General features: G+C 38.7%; 1 protein-coding gene and 1 long non-coding RNA gene across 4 annotated transcripts in view; one reads left to right on the top strand and one right to left on the bottom strand.

Moving 5' to 3' along the window:
* Dab (DAB adaptor protein) overlaps nt 1-20,980 on the top strand; it is a 49,481-nt gene that overhangs the window by 11,354 nt on the left and 17,147 nt on the right. For 2 of the 3 annotated variants that reach the window (XM_075307878.1, XM_075307879.1), the window contains exons 1-4: nt 12,527-13,988; nt 17,976-18,643; nt 18,720-18,887; nt 18,952-19,495. In XM_075307878.1, the coding sequence (XP_075163993.1) occupies nt 13,832-13,988; nt 17,976-18,643; nt 18,720-18,887; nt 18,952-19,495 (1,537 nt within the window). In that variant the 5' untranslated portion in view covers nt 12,527-13,831. Of the gene's footprint in view, nt 1-147; nt 354-12,526; nt 13,989-17,975; nt 18,644-18,719; nt 18,888-18,951; nt 19,496-20,980 lie in introns of those variants that run through there. The other variant, XM_075307880.1, reaches the window with a different exon arrangement.
* LOC142237089 (uncharacterized) lies at nt 10,064-10,564 on the bottom strand. Its single transcript, XR_012722334.1, has 2 exons — nt 10,334-10,564; nt 10,064-10,276 (listed from the first exon to the last, which is right to left on the bottom strand). It is a non-coding gene; the product is annotated as an uncharacterized LOC142237089 (long non-coding RNA).

A 20,980-nucleotide genomic window follows, 5' to 3' on the forward strand; every position in this document is an offset into this window, starting at 1 on the left:
CATATATTCATGATACAATTATTTATAAATAATTGCATCATGCATATATTTTTAATTTCATGCTATTATCATAATCAATGTACCCTAACATAACCCAATCTTTTTCAGTTTATTATTATCTACTAATAATAAACATAATTATTGTAGTGTCTTGCGGTTTTATTGGTCCACATATATTTTATAAGAATAATACGCTCGTTCATAGGGTGAACGTCAGACCAAAAGACATCGATAATCAAGAGGAAGAAATTATATACCTATCCAGTTACCGTCGTAAACGTTGCAGCGTACGGATGTCAAGCAATTCTTCAAAAATATGCAAACCCTAAGAAAGAAAACAAGCCCCTGTAAATGTAAGTATATAATAATTTATATATTATATTGTTACTGTTTTGTAAAAAGGGATATAAAAACTTGGATGACACGAAAGCTCGCTTCTATGGCTTCAGTTTAACCCATTTAATTTTTTATGAATAAAACGAACTACACACTAGAAAGTGAACTCGACCTTTTGACATTTGAAAACTCGCTTTTGTTTAAGAATTCGATTTCAAATCTTGAAAAAGCGAGATTTGGAACGTAGGGTGATGGCAACGGTTCCCGTTGTATCGGAATATTGTTTAACTATTGTCATTGATAAATGTTAATACAATAATGTTGAAAAACTTTGCATGACCAGCATTTCAAACTTCGATTTTAAAATCTTAAGGCCGGTACTATGTTCGCTTCTCGTGTTGAAAATCGCTTTATTTATTATTTTTTCTAAAACAATCAAAATTTTAAATGAAAACATATATGTATATGTGTATTCCTGTTACATATATATATGTATATATTATACTTAGTACCCACCTTAAAGGTGGGTATTAAGTTCGAGTTTAAGGTGAGTACTAAGTTCGAGTTTAGCCGCTACTAAAACTAAATCTGTTAAAAAAGGCTAAATCAGTTAAAAAAGGCATAAAATTATACATAACAGGTTGGCTGATAAGTCCCCGGTCTGACACATGTTGTTTTTGTTGTTGTAACAGTTTTTAATGTAGTTTCATCCATTTTGTTCTATGCTTGTGTAGTTCAGCTGGTAGCCAGAACTCTGGAACTCTGCGACAAGGATGGGGTGTGTCCAGAGTGATCTGGTAGTGAGACGGGTAGGCTTAGCTGGGCAAGCAAAAAGGTGACGAGTGTCATGTGGCCCTTGATTACATATGAGACACACGTCAGCTACGCTGCTATCAATCACTGATAAGTATAAATTGAGGCGGCTGCACTTGCCTGACCTTAGTTGGGCCAAAACTACCCTTGTCTGCCGTGGGAGGTCTCTCTCCTCCGATGCAATGGGCGGCGGTCGGACTCCGAGAACATTATTAACCTTGTAGCTTCTCAACGCTTCAGCTACAGTATCCTCATGAATCCTGTTCAGACCTGTCTGGTATGCTGCCTGATCTATAGGCTCTCTTTTGTAACGCTGGATCTCGGGCTCTAGAAGGTGAAGCTCAACCCTTACATTCCTGGGTGGAGGTTGTCTATCCACAAGATGGTGATTCGGATGACAACTTCGATGGCAACCCAAGAGGTACTGCTTTGACAACATGTAGTTGTGTCGACGCACTGGGATGATCTTGGTCTCCGCATAAAGGTGATCCAGGGGTGTACTGCGGAGACATCCTGCTGCGGTTCTAAGGGCAGCGTTCTAACAGGTCTGTATGTTTTTCCACTGCGTATCGCTCGTTTGAGGTGTCCACACTGGCGCTGCATAGCTTACCACTGACCGGCCAATTGCCTTATATGTAGTTAACAAGGTTTCTTTGTCCGCACCCCAAGTGCTGCCGGCAAGCGACTTGAAGACCTTGTTTCTACCGCGGAGCTTATCACAAATTGCAGTGGCATGGGCGGACGACTTATAAAGGCTGTCGAATGTGACCCCGAGAATCTTGGGGTAATTTGTTGTCGGAATTGTTTCGCCATCGACTCTGACATTCAACTGCCTGCGTACTTCCGCCGTCCATGTAGTGAATAGTGTGGCAGAGGATTTGGTGGGAGATATCCTCAAATTTCTTGCAGTGAAATAACTGGTAAGATCAGCGAGGTAGACATTTAATCGATCGCAAATGTCATCAACAATGGGCCCGGATGCCATGATTGTGCAATCGTCCGCATAAGACACAATCTCGACGCCGTCAGGAGGGGGTGGAATCGAGGACAGGTAGAGGTTAAACAGTGCCGGAGATATCACCCCGCCCTGGGGAACTCCCTGTTTAACTCTACGGGGTTTTGAATTCTTGTCCCTGAATTCCACGTACGACTGGCGTCCACACATATAATTCACAACCCAACGTTTCGTTTCTGCCGGTAGGGACGTGTTCTCGATGTCCTCGAATAATGTGGCATGGTTGACCGTATCGAACGCTTTCGATAGGTCAAGCGCCACGAGGACCGTCCTATGACACGGCTTGGGCTGATTAAGTCCCCTATTGATATGTGTCGAAATGGCATGTAAGGCTGTCGTCGTACTGTGTACCTTATGGAATCCAAGTTGATGGTGGGCAGCTGGAAAATTCTCCACAAGGCTGGGGAGGAGTAGTGCCTCAAGTGTCTTGGCTACTGGCGAGAGAAGGGATATCGATCTGTACGATTCACCTTTATTCGAATCTTTGCCTGGCTTCAGTAGTGGAATCACTCTTCCCATCTTCCAGACATCGGGTATAATGAGTGATTCCAAGGACAAATTGAGGAGTCTGGTCAGTACTCAACTCCCAGTATTCCCAGATGCTTCAGCATTAGCATTGAAATTCCGTCGGGGCCCAGTGCCTTAGATGGTTTCGCGCTGTTGATGACATTGGTAACTTCGGCTGCGGTAAATTGTGGTGTGTCGTCGGCTCGGAGACCACGTATGCGACGAGTGGCTCTCCTTTTCGCTCTATCACTCTCGCGATGCTCGACAAACAGTCGGTTGATGTATTTGGCGCATCTCTTCGGATCAGTCACATTCACGTCGCCAAAGGTGACTGAAATCCCATCATCCTTTGTAGCGGGGTTCGAGAGGGCTCTCACTGTTGACCACAATTTACCAGTTCCTGTGCCTAAGTTACATTGCTTCAGGTGCTCTAACCAAGTGTTCCTCTTGTGCTCGTCGACTATCTTACTAATCACTAGATTTAGTTCTCTGATTCTAGGATCAGCAGGGTTAGCACGACGGCGTTCATCACGCTCGTCTGCGAGTCACTTGGGCAATTCGACCACCGGGTATGAAGCGAGCGGCTGCTGCGTTGATGATGTCCCGGAACGCCCTCTTGGCAACATTAACATGAGAGGGGGACGGGAGCTCACTGAAGCGGCGATCGGTGTATTCTCTGAAGCCTTCCCAGTTGGCTTTCTTTTGATTGATAAACGTCCGGCATTCAGAGGTTATGAAATCGGAGGGTCGGTTAATGGTGAGAATTATGGGGAGGTGGTCCGATCCCAATGAAATGACGGGTTGCCAGGAAACGTCATTTATCAGACCAGGCGACGCTAAAGATAAATCTGGCGAACTGCTGCAGTCACCCATAATTCTCGTGGGGGCCTCTTCGTTCACCGTGCAAAATGTAGAGTCATCTATCTGCTCTGCCAAAGCTATGTCTCTCTGGTCATTACCTAAGAGTGAATGCCAAAGTTCATGGTGGGCATTAAAGTCTCCTAGAACCAATCGGTTATGCCCGCACAATAGCCACCAGCGTTGCCACAACGAAATTTTATTTTGGACCATATTTTATCCAAAATCAGACCAAAATTCCCTCCAGCGGACCAAATTTCCAATTTCGAAGAAAAATGTCTTAAAAAATATTTTATTGTTGTACATAGTGCTTTTATTAAAAAAAGTTAAGTAAACCAGAATGGACTGATATGATCTACCATAGTGGTCGACATGACTTTTCAACTTTTTTAAAACTTGAAAAAAATCGCCTTTTTGAAAAGGTCGAATTTTAAAGTCAATTACAAAAATTTGACTTAAACTTTCGACTTAGAGGTAGTTAAAGACCACAAACGTCACGCATTTGGTTTATATTGGCATTGTCCCATGAAGATTCGCCCGATTATACTTCTTGAGAGAATACAATAGATTTCCAAATTTTCAATCCTACTAAATATTCCACTTATTGCGCACATTCGAGTTAAATTGTCGGGTTAAAATTGTCCAAAAAGATATAAAACCTTACCCAAGACCTAATACGCGAAATTTTTATTCGATTTTCTGTGATTGAAATGGTATCTAACTACGGTTCCAAAGGTATTGTCTTTTCACCAATGATTTTGGTATTTATTCTGAGCCAAAGAAGCGGAAAATTGAACACATTTACGTCACAATTCACTTGTAAATTTAAGTTTTGCGTACTTGATTCTAGAAAACAAATTTTAATTTATTAATTATTCCAGCTTTTTTTTCATGACTCGACTATAAGTGAAAATTATTTTATGTTTATGTTTCGTCTTTGAAATAAAGTCTTAAAATTGAATTACACACCATGCGTCAATCCGTGCGTTGATGGGAGGGTTGATTTTTTTCTGTTTACGGCAGACTATTCGAGCTTTTGATTTCAAAGAGAAATTTCAACTCTTCAATCATCGGACGCATTGTACGCATTGAACGCATGGTAAGTAATTCTACCTTTAAAAGCATTTCCGAATTTTGAACAAAAAAAAAAACTTTATGTCAGAGAAATGAGTCTTCTATGCTAAGCAAAAATCGCATTCGTATTTTAAAGACATGAAATCTTTGGCCTCACGAGAATATTTTTTCAGTGCATAGATACTATTGAATATTTGATAAAAATTTTAAATACTCGTACTACAAAATATTCATAAATTTGACCAAATTTATGAAAATGGTCCAAAATGGGCTAAATTTCGTTTGGTCCGACCATCGGACCAAATTTAAAAATTATAAATCTTTTGGACCAATTTTGGTCCGATCGGACCAAAATGGCAACGCTGATAGCCACTCAATGTTTGGGCAATAACCTGGAGCACAGCTACCAACCGGCGGTATATACACATTGTATAGCATAGGTCAGACACATAGATGGCGTCGCTAGTATCAAATGCACAAAATGTTTTTGAATGACCGTAAAATGAAATTGATCGAGATAGCAGAGGCCTTAAAGATATCAAAGGAACGTGTTGGTCATATCATTCATCAATATTTGGATATGCGGAAGCTCTGTGCAAAATGGGTGCTGCGCGAGCTCACATTTGACCAAAAACAACCACGTGTTGATGATTCTGAGCGGTGTTTGCAGCTGTTAACTCGTAATACACCCGAGTTTTTCCGTCGATATGTGACAATGGATGAAACATGGCTCCATCACTACACTCCTGAGTCCAATCGACAGTCGGCTGAGTGGACAGCGACCGGTGAACCGTCTACGAAGCGTGGAAAGACTCAAAAGTCCGCTGGCAAAGTAATGGTCTCTGTTTTTTGGGATGCGCATGGAATAATTTTTATCGATTATTTTGAGAAGGGAAAAACCATTAAAAGTGACTATTATATGGCGTTATTGTAGCGTTTGAAGGTCGAAATCGCGGCAAAACGGCCCCATATGAAGAAGAAAAAAGTGTTGTTCCACCAAGACAACGCACCGTGCCACAAGTCATTGAGAACGATGGCAAAAATTCATGAATTGGGCTTCGAATTGCTTCCCCACCCACCGTATTCTCCAGATCTGGCGCCCAGCGACTTTTTCTTGTTCTCAGACCTCAAAAGGATGCTCGCAGGGAAAAAATCTGGCTGCAATGAAGAGGTGATCGCCGAAACTGAGGCCTATTTTGAGGCAAAACCAAGGGAGTACTACCAAAATGGTATCAAAAATTGGAAGGTCGTTATAATCGTTGTATCGCTCTTGAATGGAATTATGTTGACTAATAAAAACGAATTTTGACAAAAAAAAATGTGTTTTTCTTTGTTAGACCGGGGACTTATCAGCCAACCTGTTATTTGTTGCAGAAAAAGGCATAAAATTATACATAACAGGTTGGCTGATAAGTCCCCGGTCTGACACATGTTGTTTTTGTTGTTGTAACAGTTTTTAATGTAGTTTCATCCATTTTGTTCTATGCTTGTGTAGTTCAGCTGGTAGCCAGAACTCTGGAACTCTGCGACAAGGATGGGGTGTGTCCAGAGTGATCTGGTAGTGAGACGGGTAGGCTTAGCTGGGCAAGCAAAAAGGTGACGAGTGTCATGTGGCCCTTGATTACATATGAGACACACGTCAGCTACGCTGCTATCAATCACTGATAAGTATAAATTGAGGCGGCTGCACTTGCCTGACCTTAGTTGGGCCAAAACTACCCTTGTCTGCCGTGGGAGGTCTCTCTCCTCCGATGCAATGGGCGGCGGTCGGACTCCGAGAACATTATTAACCTTGTAGCTTCTCAACGCTTCAGCTACAGTATCCTCATGAATCCTGTTCAGACCTGTCTGGTATGCTGCCTGATCTATAGGCTCTCTTTTGTAACGCTGGATCTCGGGCTCTAGAAGGTGAAGCTCAACCCTTACATTCCTGGGTGGAGGTTGTCTATCCACAAGATGGTGATTCGGATGACAACTTCGATGGCAACCCAAGAGGTACTGCTTTGACAACATGTAGTTGTGTCGACGCACTGGGATGATCTTGGTCTCCGCATAAAGGTGATCCAGGGGTGTACTGCGGAGACATCCTGCTGCGGTTCTAAGGGCAGCGTTCTAACAGGTCTGTATGTTTTTCCACTGCGTATCGCTCGTTTGAGGTGTCCACACTGGCGCTGCATAGCTTACCACTGACCGGCCAATTGCCTTATATGTAGTTAACAAGGTTTCTTTGTCCGCACCCCAAGTGCTGCCGGCAAGCGACTTGAAGACCTTGTTTCTACCGCGGAGCTTATCACAAATTGCAGTGGCATGGGCGGACGACTTATAAAGGCTGTCGAATGTGACCCCGAGAATCTTGGGGTAATTTGTTGTCGGAATTGTTTCGCCATCGACTCTGACATTCAACTGCCTGCGTACTTCCGCCGTCCATGTAGTGAATAGTGTGGCAGAGGATTTGGTGGGAGATATCCTCAAATTTCTTGCAGTGAAATAACTGGTAAGATCAGCGAGGTAGACATTTAATCGATCGCAAATGTCATCAACAATGGGCCCGGATGCCATGATTGTGCAATCGTCCGCATAAGACACAATCTCGACGCCGTCAGGAGGGGGTGGAATCGAGGACAGGTAGAGGTTAAACAGTGCCGGAGATATCACCCCGCCCTGGGGAACTCCCTGTTTAACTCTACGGGGTTTTGAATTCTTGTCCCTGAATTCCACGTACGACTGGCGTCCACACATATAATTCACAACCCAACGCTTCGTTTCTGCCGGTAGGGACGTGTTCTCGATGTCCTCGAATAATGTGGCATGGTTGACCGTATCGAACGCTTTCGATAGGTCAAGCGCCACGAGGACCGTCCTATGACACGGCTTTGGCTGATTAAGTCCCCTATTGACATGTGTCGAAATGGCATGTAAGGCTGTCGTCGTACTGTGTACCTTATGGAATCCAAGTTGATGGTGGGCAGCTGGAAAATTCTCCACAAGGCTGGGGAGGAGTAGTGCCTCAAGTGTCTTGGCTACTGGCGAGAGAAGGGATATCGATCTGTACGATTCACCTTTATTCGAATCTTTGCCTGGCTTCAGTAGTGGAATCACTCTTCCCATCTTCCAGACATCGGGTATAATGAGTGATTCCAAGGACAAATTGAGGAGTCTGGTCAGTACTCAACTCCCAGTATTCCCAGATGCTTCAGCATTAGCATTGAAATTCCGTCGGGGCCCAGCGCCTTAGATGGTTTCGCGCTGTTGATGACATTGGTAACTTCGGCTGCGGTAAATTGTGGTGTGTCGTCGGCTCGGAGACCACGTATGCGACGAGTGGCTCTCCTTTTCGCTCTATCACTCTCGCGATGCTCGACAAACAGTCGGTTGATGTATTTGGCGCATCTCTTCGGATCAGTCACATTCACGTCGCCAAAGGTGACTGAAATCCCATCATCCTTTGTAGCGGGGTTCGAGAGGGCTCTCACTGTTGACCACAATTTACCAGTTCCTGTGCCTAAGTTACATTGCTTCAGGTGCTCTAACCAAGTGTTCCTCTTGTGCTCGTCGACTATCTTACTAATCTCTAGATTTAGTTCTCTGATTCTAGGATCAGCAGGGTTAGCACGACGGCGTTCATCACGCTCGTCTGCGAGTCACTTGGGCAATTCGACCACCGGGTATGAAGCGAGCGGCTGCTGCGTTGATGATGTCCCGGAACGCCCTCTTGGCAACATTAACATGAGAGGGGGACGGGAGCTCACTGAAGCGGCGATCGGTGTATTCTCTGAAGCCTTCCCAGTTGGCTTTCTTTTGATTGATAAACGTCCGGCATTCAGAGGTTATGAAATCGGAGGGTCGGTTAATGGTGAGAATTATGGGGAGGTGGTCCGATCCCAATGAAATGACGGGTTGCCAGGAAACGTCATTTATCAGACCAGGCGACGCTAAAGATAAATCTGGCGAACTGCTGCAGTCACCCATAATTCTCGTGGGGGCCTCTTCGTTCACCGTGCAAAATGTAGAGTCATCTATCTGCTCTGCCAAAGCTATGTCTCTCTGGTCATTACCTAAGAGTGAATGCCAAAGTTCATGGTGGGCATTAAAGTCTCCTAGAACCAATCGGTTATGCCCGCACAATAGCCACCAGCGTTGCCACAACGAAATTTTATTTTGGACCATATTTTATCCAAAATCAGACCAAAATTCCCTCCAGCGGACCAAATTTCCAATTTCGAAGAAAAATGTCTTAAAAAATATTTTATTGTTGTACATAGTGCTTTTATTAAAAAAAGTTAAGTAAACCAGAATGGACTGATATGATCTACCATAGTGGTCGACATGACTTTTCAACTTTTTTAAAACTTGAAAAAAATCGCCTTTTTGAAAAGGTCGAATTTTAAAGTCAATTACAAAAATTTGACTTAAACTTTCGACTTAGAGGTAGTTAAAGACCACAAACGTCACGCATTTGGTTTATATTGGCATTGTCCCATGAAGATTCGCCCGATTATACTTCTTGAGAGAATACAATAGATTTCCAAATTTTCAATCCTACTAAATATTCCACTTATTGCGCACATTCGAGTTAAATTGTCGGGTTAAAATTGTCCAAAAAGATATAAAACCTTACCCAAGACCTAATACGCGAAATTTTTATTCGATTTTCTGTGATTGAAATGGTATCTAACTACGGTTCCAAAGGTATTGTCTTTTCACCAATGATTTTGGTATTTATTCTGAGCCAAAGAAGCGGAAAATTGAACACATTTACGTCACAATTCACTTGCAAATTTAAGTTTTGCGTACTTGATTCTAGAAAACAAATTTTAATTTATTAATTATTCCAGCTTTTTTTTCATGACTCGACTATAAGTGAAAATTATTTTATGTTTATGTTTCGTCTTTGAAATAAAGTGTTAAAATTGAATTACACACCATGCGTCAATCCGTGCGTTGATGGGAGGGTTGATTTTTTTCTGTTTACGGCAGACTATTCGAGCTTTTGATTTCAAAGAGAAATTTCAACTCTTCAATCATCGGACGCATTGTACGCATTGAACGCATGGTAAGTAATTCTACCTTTAAAAGCATTTCCGAATTTTGAACAAAAAAAAACTTTATGTCAGAGAAATGAGTCTTCTATGCTAAGCAAAAATCGCATTCGTATTTTAAAGACATGGAATCTTTGGCCTCACGAGAATATTTTTTCAGTGCATACCCTGCCAACATTTTTTTAATTTGGGGACTCTTTTGAGAATCCCCACTACGTCGAAAACAATCATATACGACATCAAAAACTCGTCGGAAAAGCGCCGTCACTATTGAGAAGTTGTACCACGCCAAGTTACTACAAAAATGTTTCGCATGAGTACAATTATTAGGTGCCTTTATAGATCAATTTAGAACGACGCCAATAAGGGACCCTCCAAACAATCAGAAAAAGTGCATTTTAAGATAGTTGTAAAAGAATCATTGTGGTCGAGTAAAACACGTTTGTTTAGATATTTATTAATTTGATTAAACATTTACAAATTCTTAAAAATATAACATTTATACCACTATCACATTACATTTAACATAATTTTTGGCATTAATGATGATGTTGAGTTACAAGTAGCGAGTTACATGTTGCTGCGTCTATCAACCAATGTTTTATTCCATGCAGGCAGGGTGTCTGTAAAATATCTGAAAAACAATCACTTTATTCCATTTGGAAAATCACCAAATTGTTCACCAATATACCTTTCACAATTTTAAGCGTATAATCTATGTTTTCAGAACTTTATTTTCGTTTTTATTTAATTAAAATATAACAAGCTGGTTGCGCTTGGCGTTTCACAAAAAAATGGCTTTTTTAACAGTAGGGATGGCAAATTACTTGCATGTACTTTTTGATGTACCTTTTCATGATGGTTGAAGTGACATTTACGAGTCTGTGATAACGATGAGGTTGAAATGGAACTTTGAAATGCTGGCAGGGTAGATACTATTGAATATTTGATAAAAATTTTAAATACTCGTACTACAAAATATTCATAAATTTGACCAAATTTATGAAAATGGTCCAAAATGGGCTAAATTTCGTTTGGTCCGACCATCGGACCAAATTTAAAAATTATAAATCTTTTGGACCAATTTTGGTCCGATCGGACCAAAATGGCAACGCTGATAGCCACTCAATGTTTGGGCAATAACCTGGAGCACAGCTACCAACCGGCGGTATATACACATTGTATAGCATAGGTCAGACACATAGATGGCGTCGCTAGTATCAAATGCACAAAATGTTTTTGAATGACCGTAAAATGAAATTGATCGAGATAGCAGAGGCCTTAAAGATATCAAAGGAACGTGTTGGTCATATCATTCATCAATATTTGGATATGCGGAAGCTCTGTGCAAAATGGGTGCTGCGCGAGCTCACATTTGACCAAAAACAACCACGTGTTGATGATTCTGAGCGGTGTTTGCAGCTGTTAACTCGTAATACACCCGAGTTTTTCCGTCGATATGTGACAATGGATGAAACATGGCTCCATCACTACACTCCTGAGTCCAATCGACAGTCGGCTGAGTGGACAGCGACCGGTGAACCGTCTACGAAGCGTGGAAAGACTCAAAAGTCCGCTGGCAAAGTAATGGTCTCTGTTTTTTGGGATGCGCATGGAATAATTTTTATCGATTATTTTGAGAAGGGAAAAACCATTAAAAGTGACTATTATATGGCGTTATTGTAGCGTTTGAAGGTCGAAATCGCGGCAAAACGGCCCCATATGAAGAAGAAAAAAAGTGTTGTTCCACCAAGACAACGCACCGTGCCACAAGTCATTGAGAACGATGGCCAAAAATTCATGAATTGGGCTTCGAATTGCTTCCCCACCCACCGTATTCTCCAGATCTGGCGCCCAGCGACTTTTTCTTGTTCTCAGACCTCAAAAGGATGCTCGCAGGGAAAAAATCTGGCTGCAATGAAGAGGTGATCGCCGAAACTGAGGCCTATTTTGAGGCAAAACCGAGGGAGTACTACCAAAATGGTATCAAAAATTGGAAGGTCGTTATAATCGTTGTATCGCTCTTGAATGGAATTATGTTGACTAATAAAAACGAATTTTGACAAAAAAAATGTGTTTTTCTTTGTTAGACCGGGGACTTATCAGCCAACCTGTTATTTGTTGCAGATTTCATTATAACTTGATGGGGAATAACCTAAAGCAAATTTTCACAAAAGGTGGGTACTAAGTTCGAGTTTAGCCGCTAAAATCGCTAAAGTGAAAACTATATCAGTAAGAAAAAGGCATAAAATTATACATATTTGTTGCAAATTTTTGTATAACTTGATGTGGAAAAGCCCAAAGCAAATTTTCATAAAGTTTGTATTCCTTAAAATAGATTATTAAAGAAAAGTAATCGTGAAAAAATGGCGATTTTAGCGGCTAAACTCGAACTTAATACCCACCTTTAGCCGCTAAAATCCCCATTTTTTCACGATTACTTTTCTTTAATAACCAATTTTATAGTAAATAAACTTTATGAATAGTTGCTTTGGGTTATTCCCTATCAAGTTATAATAAAATTTGCATCAAAAATTTATAATTTTATACTTTTTTGTACTGATTTAGTTTTGATTTCAGCGCCTAAACTCGAACTTTATACCCCCCCTTTAAACTCGAACTTAAATTTTAGGCTCGAATAACCGGTTGTCTGGTTACGTCCGAAATACGTTTACCGACCCAAAAACGCTATATTGACAGGAAGAAATACATCAAAATATAAAAGCAATTTTAATGGTGTTTTATTCCTGCAAATGGAAAACCACAGCTATTGAAAAGCCGTTGATTTAGATTCGACTTTGATATTTGTAACTGTCAACACACAAGTGTTGCCAACATTCCGAAAGTATTTATCGTTGACAGTGGCAACGTTGTTAAACCACTCATAAACAAACAAATTACATTTCATAAACAAACACATCTATCGTGCTGGAATTAAGAATGATTTAGACGCAAAAATTACAAAGTGATTTAGTGTCCCAGTGACCGTGTTTTTTTTTTTTCTTAAATCGCTTGTATTAGAAGAGAGTAATTATAATTAAAAATCAAACAAACATCTAAACGAGAGCTGAAACAAAAAAGAAGCTGTCTAGAGATCAAGAGAAAAAAAAATAGAGCAGACTCCAAGCAATCAAGCAAATATAAATATATACTCTTGATGAGCGAGTAGTGCAAATATTAATGAAGAAGAAAGGTTGAGATCATACCGAAAAGTCTAAACATATAGAGACAAATATTAATATTGTATTGGGAACGTGATGGGGTAAAGGCCGTATCAGGTCAATCGATTAACACCGAGACATTAGAACCACTGACGTCAGGAGTAGCACGAAGAAAGCGGCATTCTAAACCAATCATTGCAGTCAACGCGACGAAAATCATGCAGGAATGTGGATGTTAGACAACTATTTCGAAAAGTGCTTCAAAATTCATGTGATTTAAAACAAAATTTTTGCAAACAAAATGAATGAACAAATAGTGAACAGAGATATCAAATAAATTTGTGTTTGTTGTTGTCTGCTCGTCATACAACGATACCCTGGATGAAGATATACATACGGTGTTTAGATACTTTAAAAGGCATATTTGATGCTAGCATCTGTAAGCAACAACAAAAGCGTGTTTAGCATTTCCACCCCCAACACACTTTTCCCTTCAGACGACCTTTATATTTGATTGCCGCATTTAGGCAGGTGTGTCAGGCGGGCACAGATACTAAATAACTATGAGCCCATAGTATATGTCAACTTTATTATATCTCACATGAGACTGTGACATTTCGCATTTTCGAACTGGAGCAAAAGCGGGCAGAGCAAGAATATGACACAGTGATTTGCCTTGTTATTTACGTTTTGTTCTCATCGTCGATGATGGTGATGATGATGACGATGTCTGGAGGTGGTGTAGTGTATTTATTTCATTTTCACTGAATTGTAATTCATTGCTCGTTCTTTCGCTTGTTCGCTATGTTTATTTAATTCAATTGCCGCAATATCACACATACAAAGGCAAAAGCATTGTTGGAATATACAATAACAACAACGTCAACAAACAACGAGAGTGACTATCGTCTGAATACCAGCTAGCTAGCCAAACTAAAAACCACAAACAATTCCAATTATACCAGAATTCCAATTTCATTTGATGATATTCAGTTGCATTCGAATATTGTATTGATTTATGACGCACTATGGTCAAGTCATTGGTTTCAAAACTATCAGCAGCATCCTCAACATTATCCATAGCCAGTAGCTTTGGCAGTAGCCATTCGAAACATGATAGCGGCAACCAGAAGGGGACATCTGTTTCATCTTCGGCAGTCATATCTGGAGACAATTATTTGAAATGTATGTTACTGTTGGCTTTATTTTCTTTTTTACTATTGTGATTATTATTTTATAATATGGCTTACTAGTTTTTAATTTTTTAGTTATTAGGGGCGAAAACATTAAATTATTGATAATATGGTTTATTTTGCTTTTAGGATTTAATTTTTGTAACTATTTATAAATTGAAGTAATTTTAAACAGAAATATTTCTGCTTTATTATCGCTCCTTTATTTATGAGAACCATTAAATACAATACTTATAATTAATAATTCCGATAATTATTAATTATATCCTAAATCATAGATTGTTCAATATGGATGTAATGGATGTAATACCTGGTCTGCGAGAAAATGTACATACCAGAAAAATAAGTTGTATATAGATCGACTCAGATTAATCTACTGATTCTGTCTAGTCTCCCTCCGCCTGTCAATTTATTTGCTGTTATTCGCAAAATAGAGTTAGCAATTCTTGACCGATCTTTACCATAAGGGGAAATCATTTCCCAGTAAAAAGAAACGTCGCCAAAAAAGTAGTGACCATGTTCTTTTTGGATCCGGAAGTGATGCAAAATTAGCGCAGGAGCGTCGAATTTAACATGGGCTTGTTATAGGACGTATGTCCATCATGTCAACAGGCGTTGCACTGCATTTGCATCACTTCTTAAGGTTTGATTCGAATTCAGTGTTTCGGATGTGAATTAAAAAAATTTGTAATATTTTTCCAAATAAATAATTTGTATATATATATATATATATATATATATATATTTTTTGTGCTTTCTAACGCTTGTCTGGGAGCCACCGTGGTGCAATGGTTAGCATGCCCGCCTTGCATACACAAGGTCGTGGGTTCGATTCCTGCTACGATCGAACACCAAAAAGTTTTTCGGTGGTGGATTATCCCACCTCAGTAATGCTGGTGACATTTCTGAGGGCTTCAAAGCTTCTCTAAGTGATTTCACTGGAATGTGGAACGCCGTTCGGACTCGGCTATAAAAAGGAGGTCCCTTGTCATTGAGCTTAACATGGAATAGGGCAGCACTCAGTGATAAGAGAGAAGTTTACCACTGTGGTATCACAATGGACTGAATAGTCTAAGTGAGCCTGATACATCGGGCTGCCACATAACCTAACCTAACGCTTGTCTGAAACGTTTGGCCGCAAAATTCGCAATTTTCTTGATTGGATTTTTCATTTTTTCTAGACAGAATTTTAATAATTTTTACCATTTTCTTAATTTTTAATCTGTTTTTAACCCATTTTAAACAAAAGAAAGTTAAAATTACCCATTAAAAATATGAAAACAGCGAGTTATAAAAAATTGAATTAAGTAGTTAAAAAAGAACATCTATTGGAGGACATTTTTGGAAGTGCATTTAAGTTCAGCCTTTGGGAAGACTTCAAAATTTGTTGCTGGATTATTATTATCTTCACATTTGCACCGGCTTTGATCCATTACAAGGCAAAGCTTCATTAAATTTGCTAGAAGCCTTATTTTTTTATAGTAAGAGGTTTGATTTACTAATTTAAACGACCACTATATTTTTTGTGCGATTTTTTTTATGGATTACAATAAGCGTTATCCTTGAGAATTCCAAAAAAAAGTTATACCGGTCACAAAGTTGTCACGCTCGTTTTAAAGATGCATATCAGTTTTTTTTTTTGTACAGAATTCTGAATAACTTTTCTTTCAATTTAGATCCTCACTAACCTAACAATGTTCAGGAGATAAAGAAATTATATAGCAAAATTGTTTTCTTTTATGGTATATAGCAATATATAGCATGGAAATAAGTTATGGTAACAAAGGAAAATAACTATTGGGAGTGCAAATGAAAATTGGGGGATTTTTTCAAATGTTTGAGCATTTTTCCCAAAAAGATTGATAACAGACTGATCAATCAATGTACGAGGGTTACCTTTTATATTTAGGAATTGGCCAACCCTAGTGTTAGGCTAGGTTAGGTGGCAGGCTCACTTAGACTATTTAGTCCATTGTGATACCACATTGGTGAACTTCTCTCTTATCACTGAGTGCTGCCCGATTCCATGTTAAGCTCAATGACAAGGGTCCTCCTTTTTATAGCCGAGTCCGAACGGCGTTCCACATTGCAGTGAAACCACTTAGAGAAGCCTTGAAACCCTCAGAAATGTCACCAGCATTACTGAGGTGGGATAGTCCCCCGCTGAAAAACTTTTTGGTGTTCGGTCGAAGCAGGAATCGAACCCACGACCTTGTGTGTGCAAGGCGGACATGCTAACCATTGCACCACGGTGGCTCCCTAGTGTTACAATCTTCCAACTGACAGCTTGACATTTTTGAGGATATATGTACGAGTGCTATTTGTGTTGTTTACACCAACTTAAAGGATTTATCCCTCCCATTTTCGTGCGATTATTTTTTACAAAATTTCGACGCGTATTATCTCAACAACAGTACATCGATAAACTTAGTTGAATTTTTAGCGATGAAGCTCCGTCAAGGACCAGAGATTATCGATGACATGAGAAAATTACACCTAACTCGCATTTGACTCCAAGATGAATTTCGCGAAGGTCGTCAAAAATCAATTGTTGTTCCCCAAACCATAGATGCTGTGCGCCAACTAATATCGCGAGATCGTTTTGTGACCTATCGTGATATAGGCACTAGTGGGACCAGCATACATGAACATCGGTCCAAACACGGCTCGTGTCGATGGATCGAAAGAAATTCCTCAAAAAATACGATCGCGCTGATGAAATGTGGATTTACGCGTATGAGCCACAGCAATCGACTTTATAGGAGTTTCAATATGAGCCCATTCCAAAAAAAGTTGCCCGCGTACCAAGCCGTTCTAAGAAAATACAGAAAAAAATCAGGAAATTGTTTTTAATTCTATTTTATCTTCACACTAATACTTTGTCATTTTACCGAGCCAAAGAAGACGAGAATTGAAACAAGGATACAATTATGACACATGTAAATTTGAGTTTTGAATACATGCTACCAAGAGATAAATTTGAATTTATAAGTTCTTTCTTCTGATGTTTTTTTGACATGTGCCATCGGAGTCTTTAAAAACGGTTAACGACAACTCTTATTATTGACCGCCTTTTAGCTTTGTGGTCAAGATACAAATTGTCAACAAATAAATAAAAATAAAGTCGATTTCAATAAGTTTGAAGACTTTTTCATGTAAAGATATCAATTTTTAATTCGAATCATTTAACTGTAAGGATATTTTTGCAGTGTATTTAATTTTTGAAAGATATGTGGGAAAAAGAAAAGGGAAACGAACGAAATTTTTTCGAATTTAAGTCTTAATTGAGTTTAAAAAAAATATACAATTAAAAATTTAATTGCTTCAACAAATTTTTTAATTGAAATAAAAATCAATCACAAAAATTAATATTATTAATTAATTTTTAATTAAATGTCAATTAATTTTTTAATTGATACTATAATTTCTGTGATAGTTTATTAATTTCAATTAAAAAAATAATTGGATCAATTAATTTCATGATTGAATCATGTCGCAAACGTACCACTAGAACAGTCAATTTTGAGTGCCACGTAACCAATTGTTTGCTATTTGTTTTCCAAGAAATCAGGAAAATCAATAGCCGATGACGGATCACTCTTTACCACGACAATGCAAACTCTCACACATCGGCTCAAACAAGTGAATTTTTGAGCCATCAAAACATCGATGGTCATGCGCCGTATAGTGCTGACTTTTTGTTATTCTTTTTATTTATTCTCTAACATCACAAGTCTATTTGCCTTTTTTGGCCAACATAAATTGTCAATTAGTCGATACTCAAAAATATTAAAAGTCGATTAGTCGAATTTTAAAATTAACGAAAAGTCTACATTTTATTTGTCCAAAAAGGCTTAAAATTACATGCTCTGAATGAATATAAAAATAAAACAGTCTACTCTCGACATTTGTATCCCTAAAGCCTCCTTGATATACTAATAAAACCTTTTGAATATTTGTCCATGTTTTTTTTATTTAGATCGAAATGATCCGGGGCGTTTCTTTGGCGATGGCGTGCAATTCAAAGCCAAACTTATTGGCATTCTGGAGGTGGGCGAGGCACGTGGCGATCGCATGTGCCAAGAGGCCTTACAAGACTTAAAAATGGCAATACGGGCTGCTGGAGAGCACAAGCAACGCATCACAATTCATGTAACCATAGATGGTCTGCGTTTACGGGATGAAAAGACTGGAGATTCATTATATCATCATCCGGTTCATAAGATCTCATTTATTGCCCAAGATATGACAGACTCTCGAGCGTTTGGCTATATATTTGGATCTCCAGATAGTGGTCATAGATTTTTTGGTATAAAAACTGATAAGGCAGCTTCGCAAGTAGTGCTGGCCATGCGTGATCTCTTTCAAGTTGTATTTGAACTTAAGAAAAAGGAAATTGAATTGGCCCGCCAGCAGATACAATCCAAGTCCATTCACCATCATGATCAACATCAATTAGCATCGCTTTCATCGCTTAAAAGTTCTGGAACTACAGCAGGGCAAAATGATCTCTCAGGTCTAGGTGGAGGATCGAATAATTCGGCAGCCACCCTAAGTATGCTAAATAATATGGCTAGCAGTTCAACAAATACTCCCTCCAATAATCGTTTAGGTGTTAATTTGGATTCGAAAGGATTGTCAAAAGAGGTTTGTTGTCCACACTTGAATAAAATATCATTGCATTTTCTCAATACCTACATATGTACGATCTGTTATGTTCTAGATATCTCCCGAATCTGTAGCTGATTTGGTGGACTTGGAACAGGAGCTCAGTTCATTGCAAAGGGGCATCAATCAAATGGAACGCATTACCCCCAATGATGGCACAGTATCCAAGTCGTCTATAGGTGGAAATGATGATCCCTTTGGAGATTCATTTACAAATTTCCCGGTAAAAAATTGACATGTCATTGAAGGACAAATTTGTAATTCTCTCTTTTCTGATTTCCTTTTAGACTTTACCACCACCAGAACCAGGTCGTTCACGTAGTAAAACATCAAATAAAAGCATTGATTTATCAACAACAACCAATGCCGCTACCTCGTCGTTACTATCACCTCCAGCTAATCAGACACGTCATTCGCCAGATTCTACAACTGGTGTTTGTTCCATGCCTTCTCAAATACAACCATTGGATGATGACGACAACTGGCTGCGTGAATTGGATGTCCACAATGATGTTTTTGATACGTCAAAAACTATGATACCAGGACTAATGGGTATGCCACCATTGGCATCATCATTGTCCAATAGTGTACCTCTTACACGGGCCCCCCTTGCCACCAGAGAATCTACAGAAACTCCACCCAATCATATCTATGAGACAGTTTCGTGTTCCACATCATCGGCAATGCCAGAAATGAACGAATTGGGCAATATAACCAACAATACCACAACAAACGTCGATACAAATTCCATAGCTAATAGTTCTAGTCTCACAGATATTTTCCAAACTGCAACAGCACCAAATGATACATCAAAAGTCGAAATCAAATCAGGTGAGTGTGAAATGATCAATGATTTGATTTATTTCTATTTTAGTTTATGCACATAATAGAAACAAAAACATTCATGTTTATTTGTTACCCCACACATCATATTATACCTAACATCTATCCATCCATTACTACCCAAACCAATATAAGTGTTCTCCGTTTTTATTTTAACGTTTTTGTTTTCGATATTATCACTTGTTTTTATTTCGATCACGATTCATTTAACACATCAAGGTGAGTACTAAGTTCGATTTTAGCCGCTAAAATGAAAACTAAATCAGTTAAAAAGGCATAAAATTATACATATTTGTTGCAAATTTTATTATAACTTGATGGGGAATAGCCCAAAGCCAATTTTCACAAAGTTTGTATTCCTTAAAATGGATTATTAAAGAAAAGTAATCGTAAAAAAATGACGATTTTAGCGGCTAACCTTGAAATTAATATCCACCTTTAGTCTCCAGGGGATTGTAGTATTGAAAAGCTTTTATAAAGCAGAATCATGACCACGTTTCGTACTAACGATGACTACGTCTTTTCTTAAATAAAATAGCTGGAATAGTTTAACAATTTTTCTAATAATTAAAGAACCCTTTGTCAGCATTCCTTTTAGTACAAAATGTCTTGACGAGTTTCTTTCCTATTTCCTATAATTTCCGCGGGTTAGTTAATAACCGCGTCTATACAAGGTCCTTTTAGTATAGTAGTAGATCATTTTTATACAATGGTTGAATAAGGTCAATCTTATTCTCTATGATCGACTATATCTATAGCAAATCCATATGACCAAAGTGTGTGTAACATACAGCAATTTAATAGAATATCAGCACTCCTTTCTGTACCAAATGTTTTGACGAGTTTCTTTTCTCATTTACCTGATTACAGCGTGTCAGTTGATAGCCTTTTTGGTATAGAAGATAATTTTTATACGATGTTTGGATAACGTTAATCTTACGATGGTTGTATTTTATTTTTCGAGATTAGAGAACAAAATAAAATGTTAATCATCGAAAATCGCTTTATTGTTTTTCAAAATATTCCCCATTAAGATCTATACACTTTTGCATGCGTTTGAACCAAGTGTGCTTCTGAAATAAGACGACTTTCAAAAATAATTCACGATTTAATTCCATTTTTTGCGCGAGATGAATCTTTAAATAAATGAATCTCCCATATTTTTAGTATTGTTTTATTTATAGAATGGAGTGAGTAAGAAATCAGATGATATAGTCAATTCCATTTGTATTTATTCTGTATTCCCGAAATGTTTCATAAGGGTGCTTGTGAATTATCGAACTATTAAAAATTTTAATTGTCGTGTCTATTGTGAACACAGTTACCACAGTTAGTAGAATTCTACCAAAGATGGTAGATTGGTAGAATTCTCGATGTTTTGGTAGATTTTGCAAAATATTTCTCTGCAACTAGGTTAGCTTAGGGTAGGTGGCAGCCTGATGTATCAGGCGCATATAAACACAGTGCTGAACT

Source organism: Haematobia irritans, chromosome 4 (genome assembly GCF_050003625.1).
Source record: "Haematobia irritans isolate KBUSLIRL chromosome 4, ASM5000362v1, whole genome shotgun sequence".
Taxonomy (NCBI): Eukaryota; Metazoa; Arthropoda; class Insecta; order Diptera; family Muscidae; genus Haematobia; species Haematobia irritans.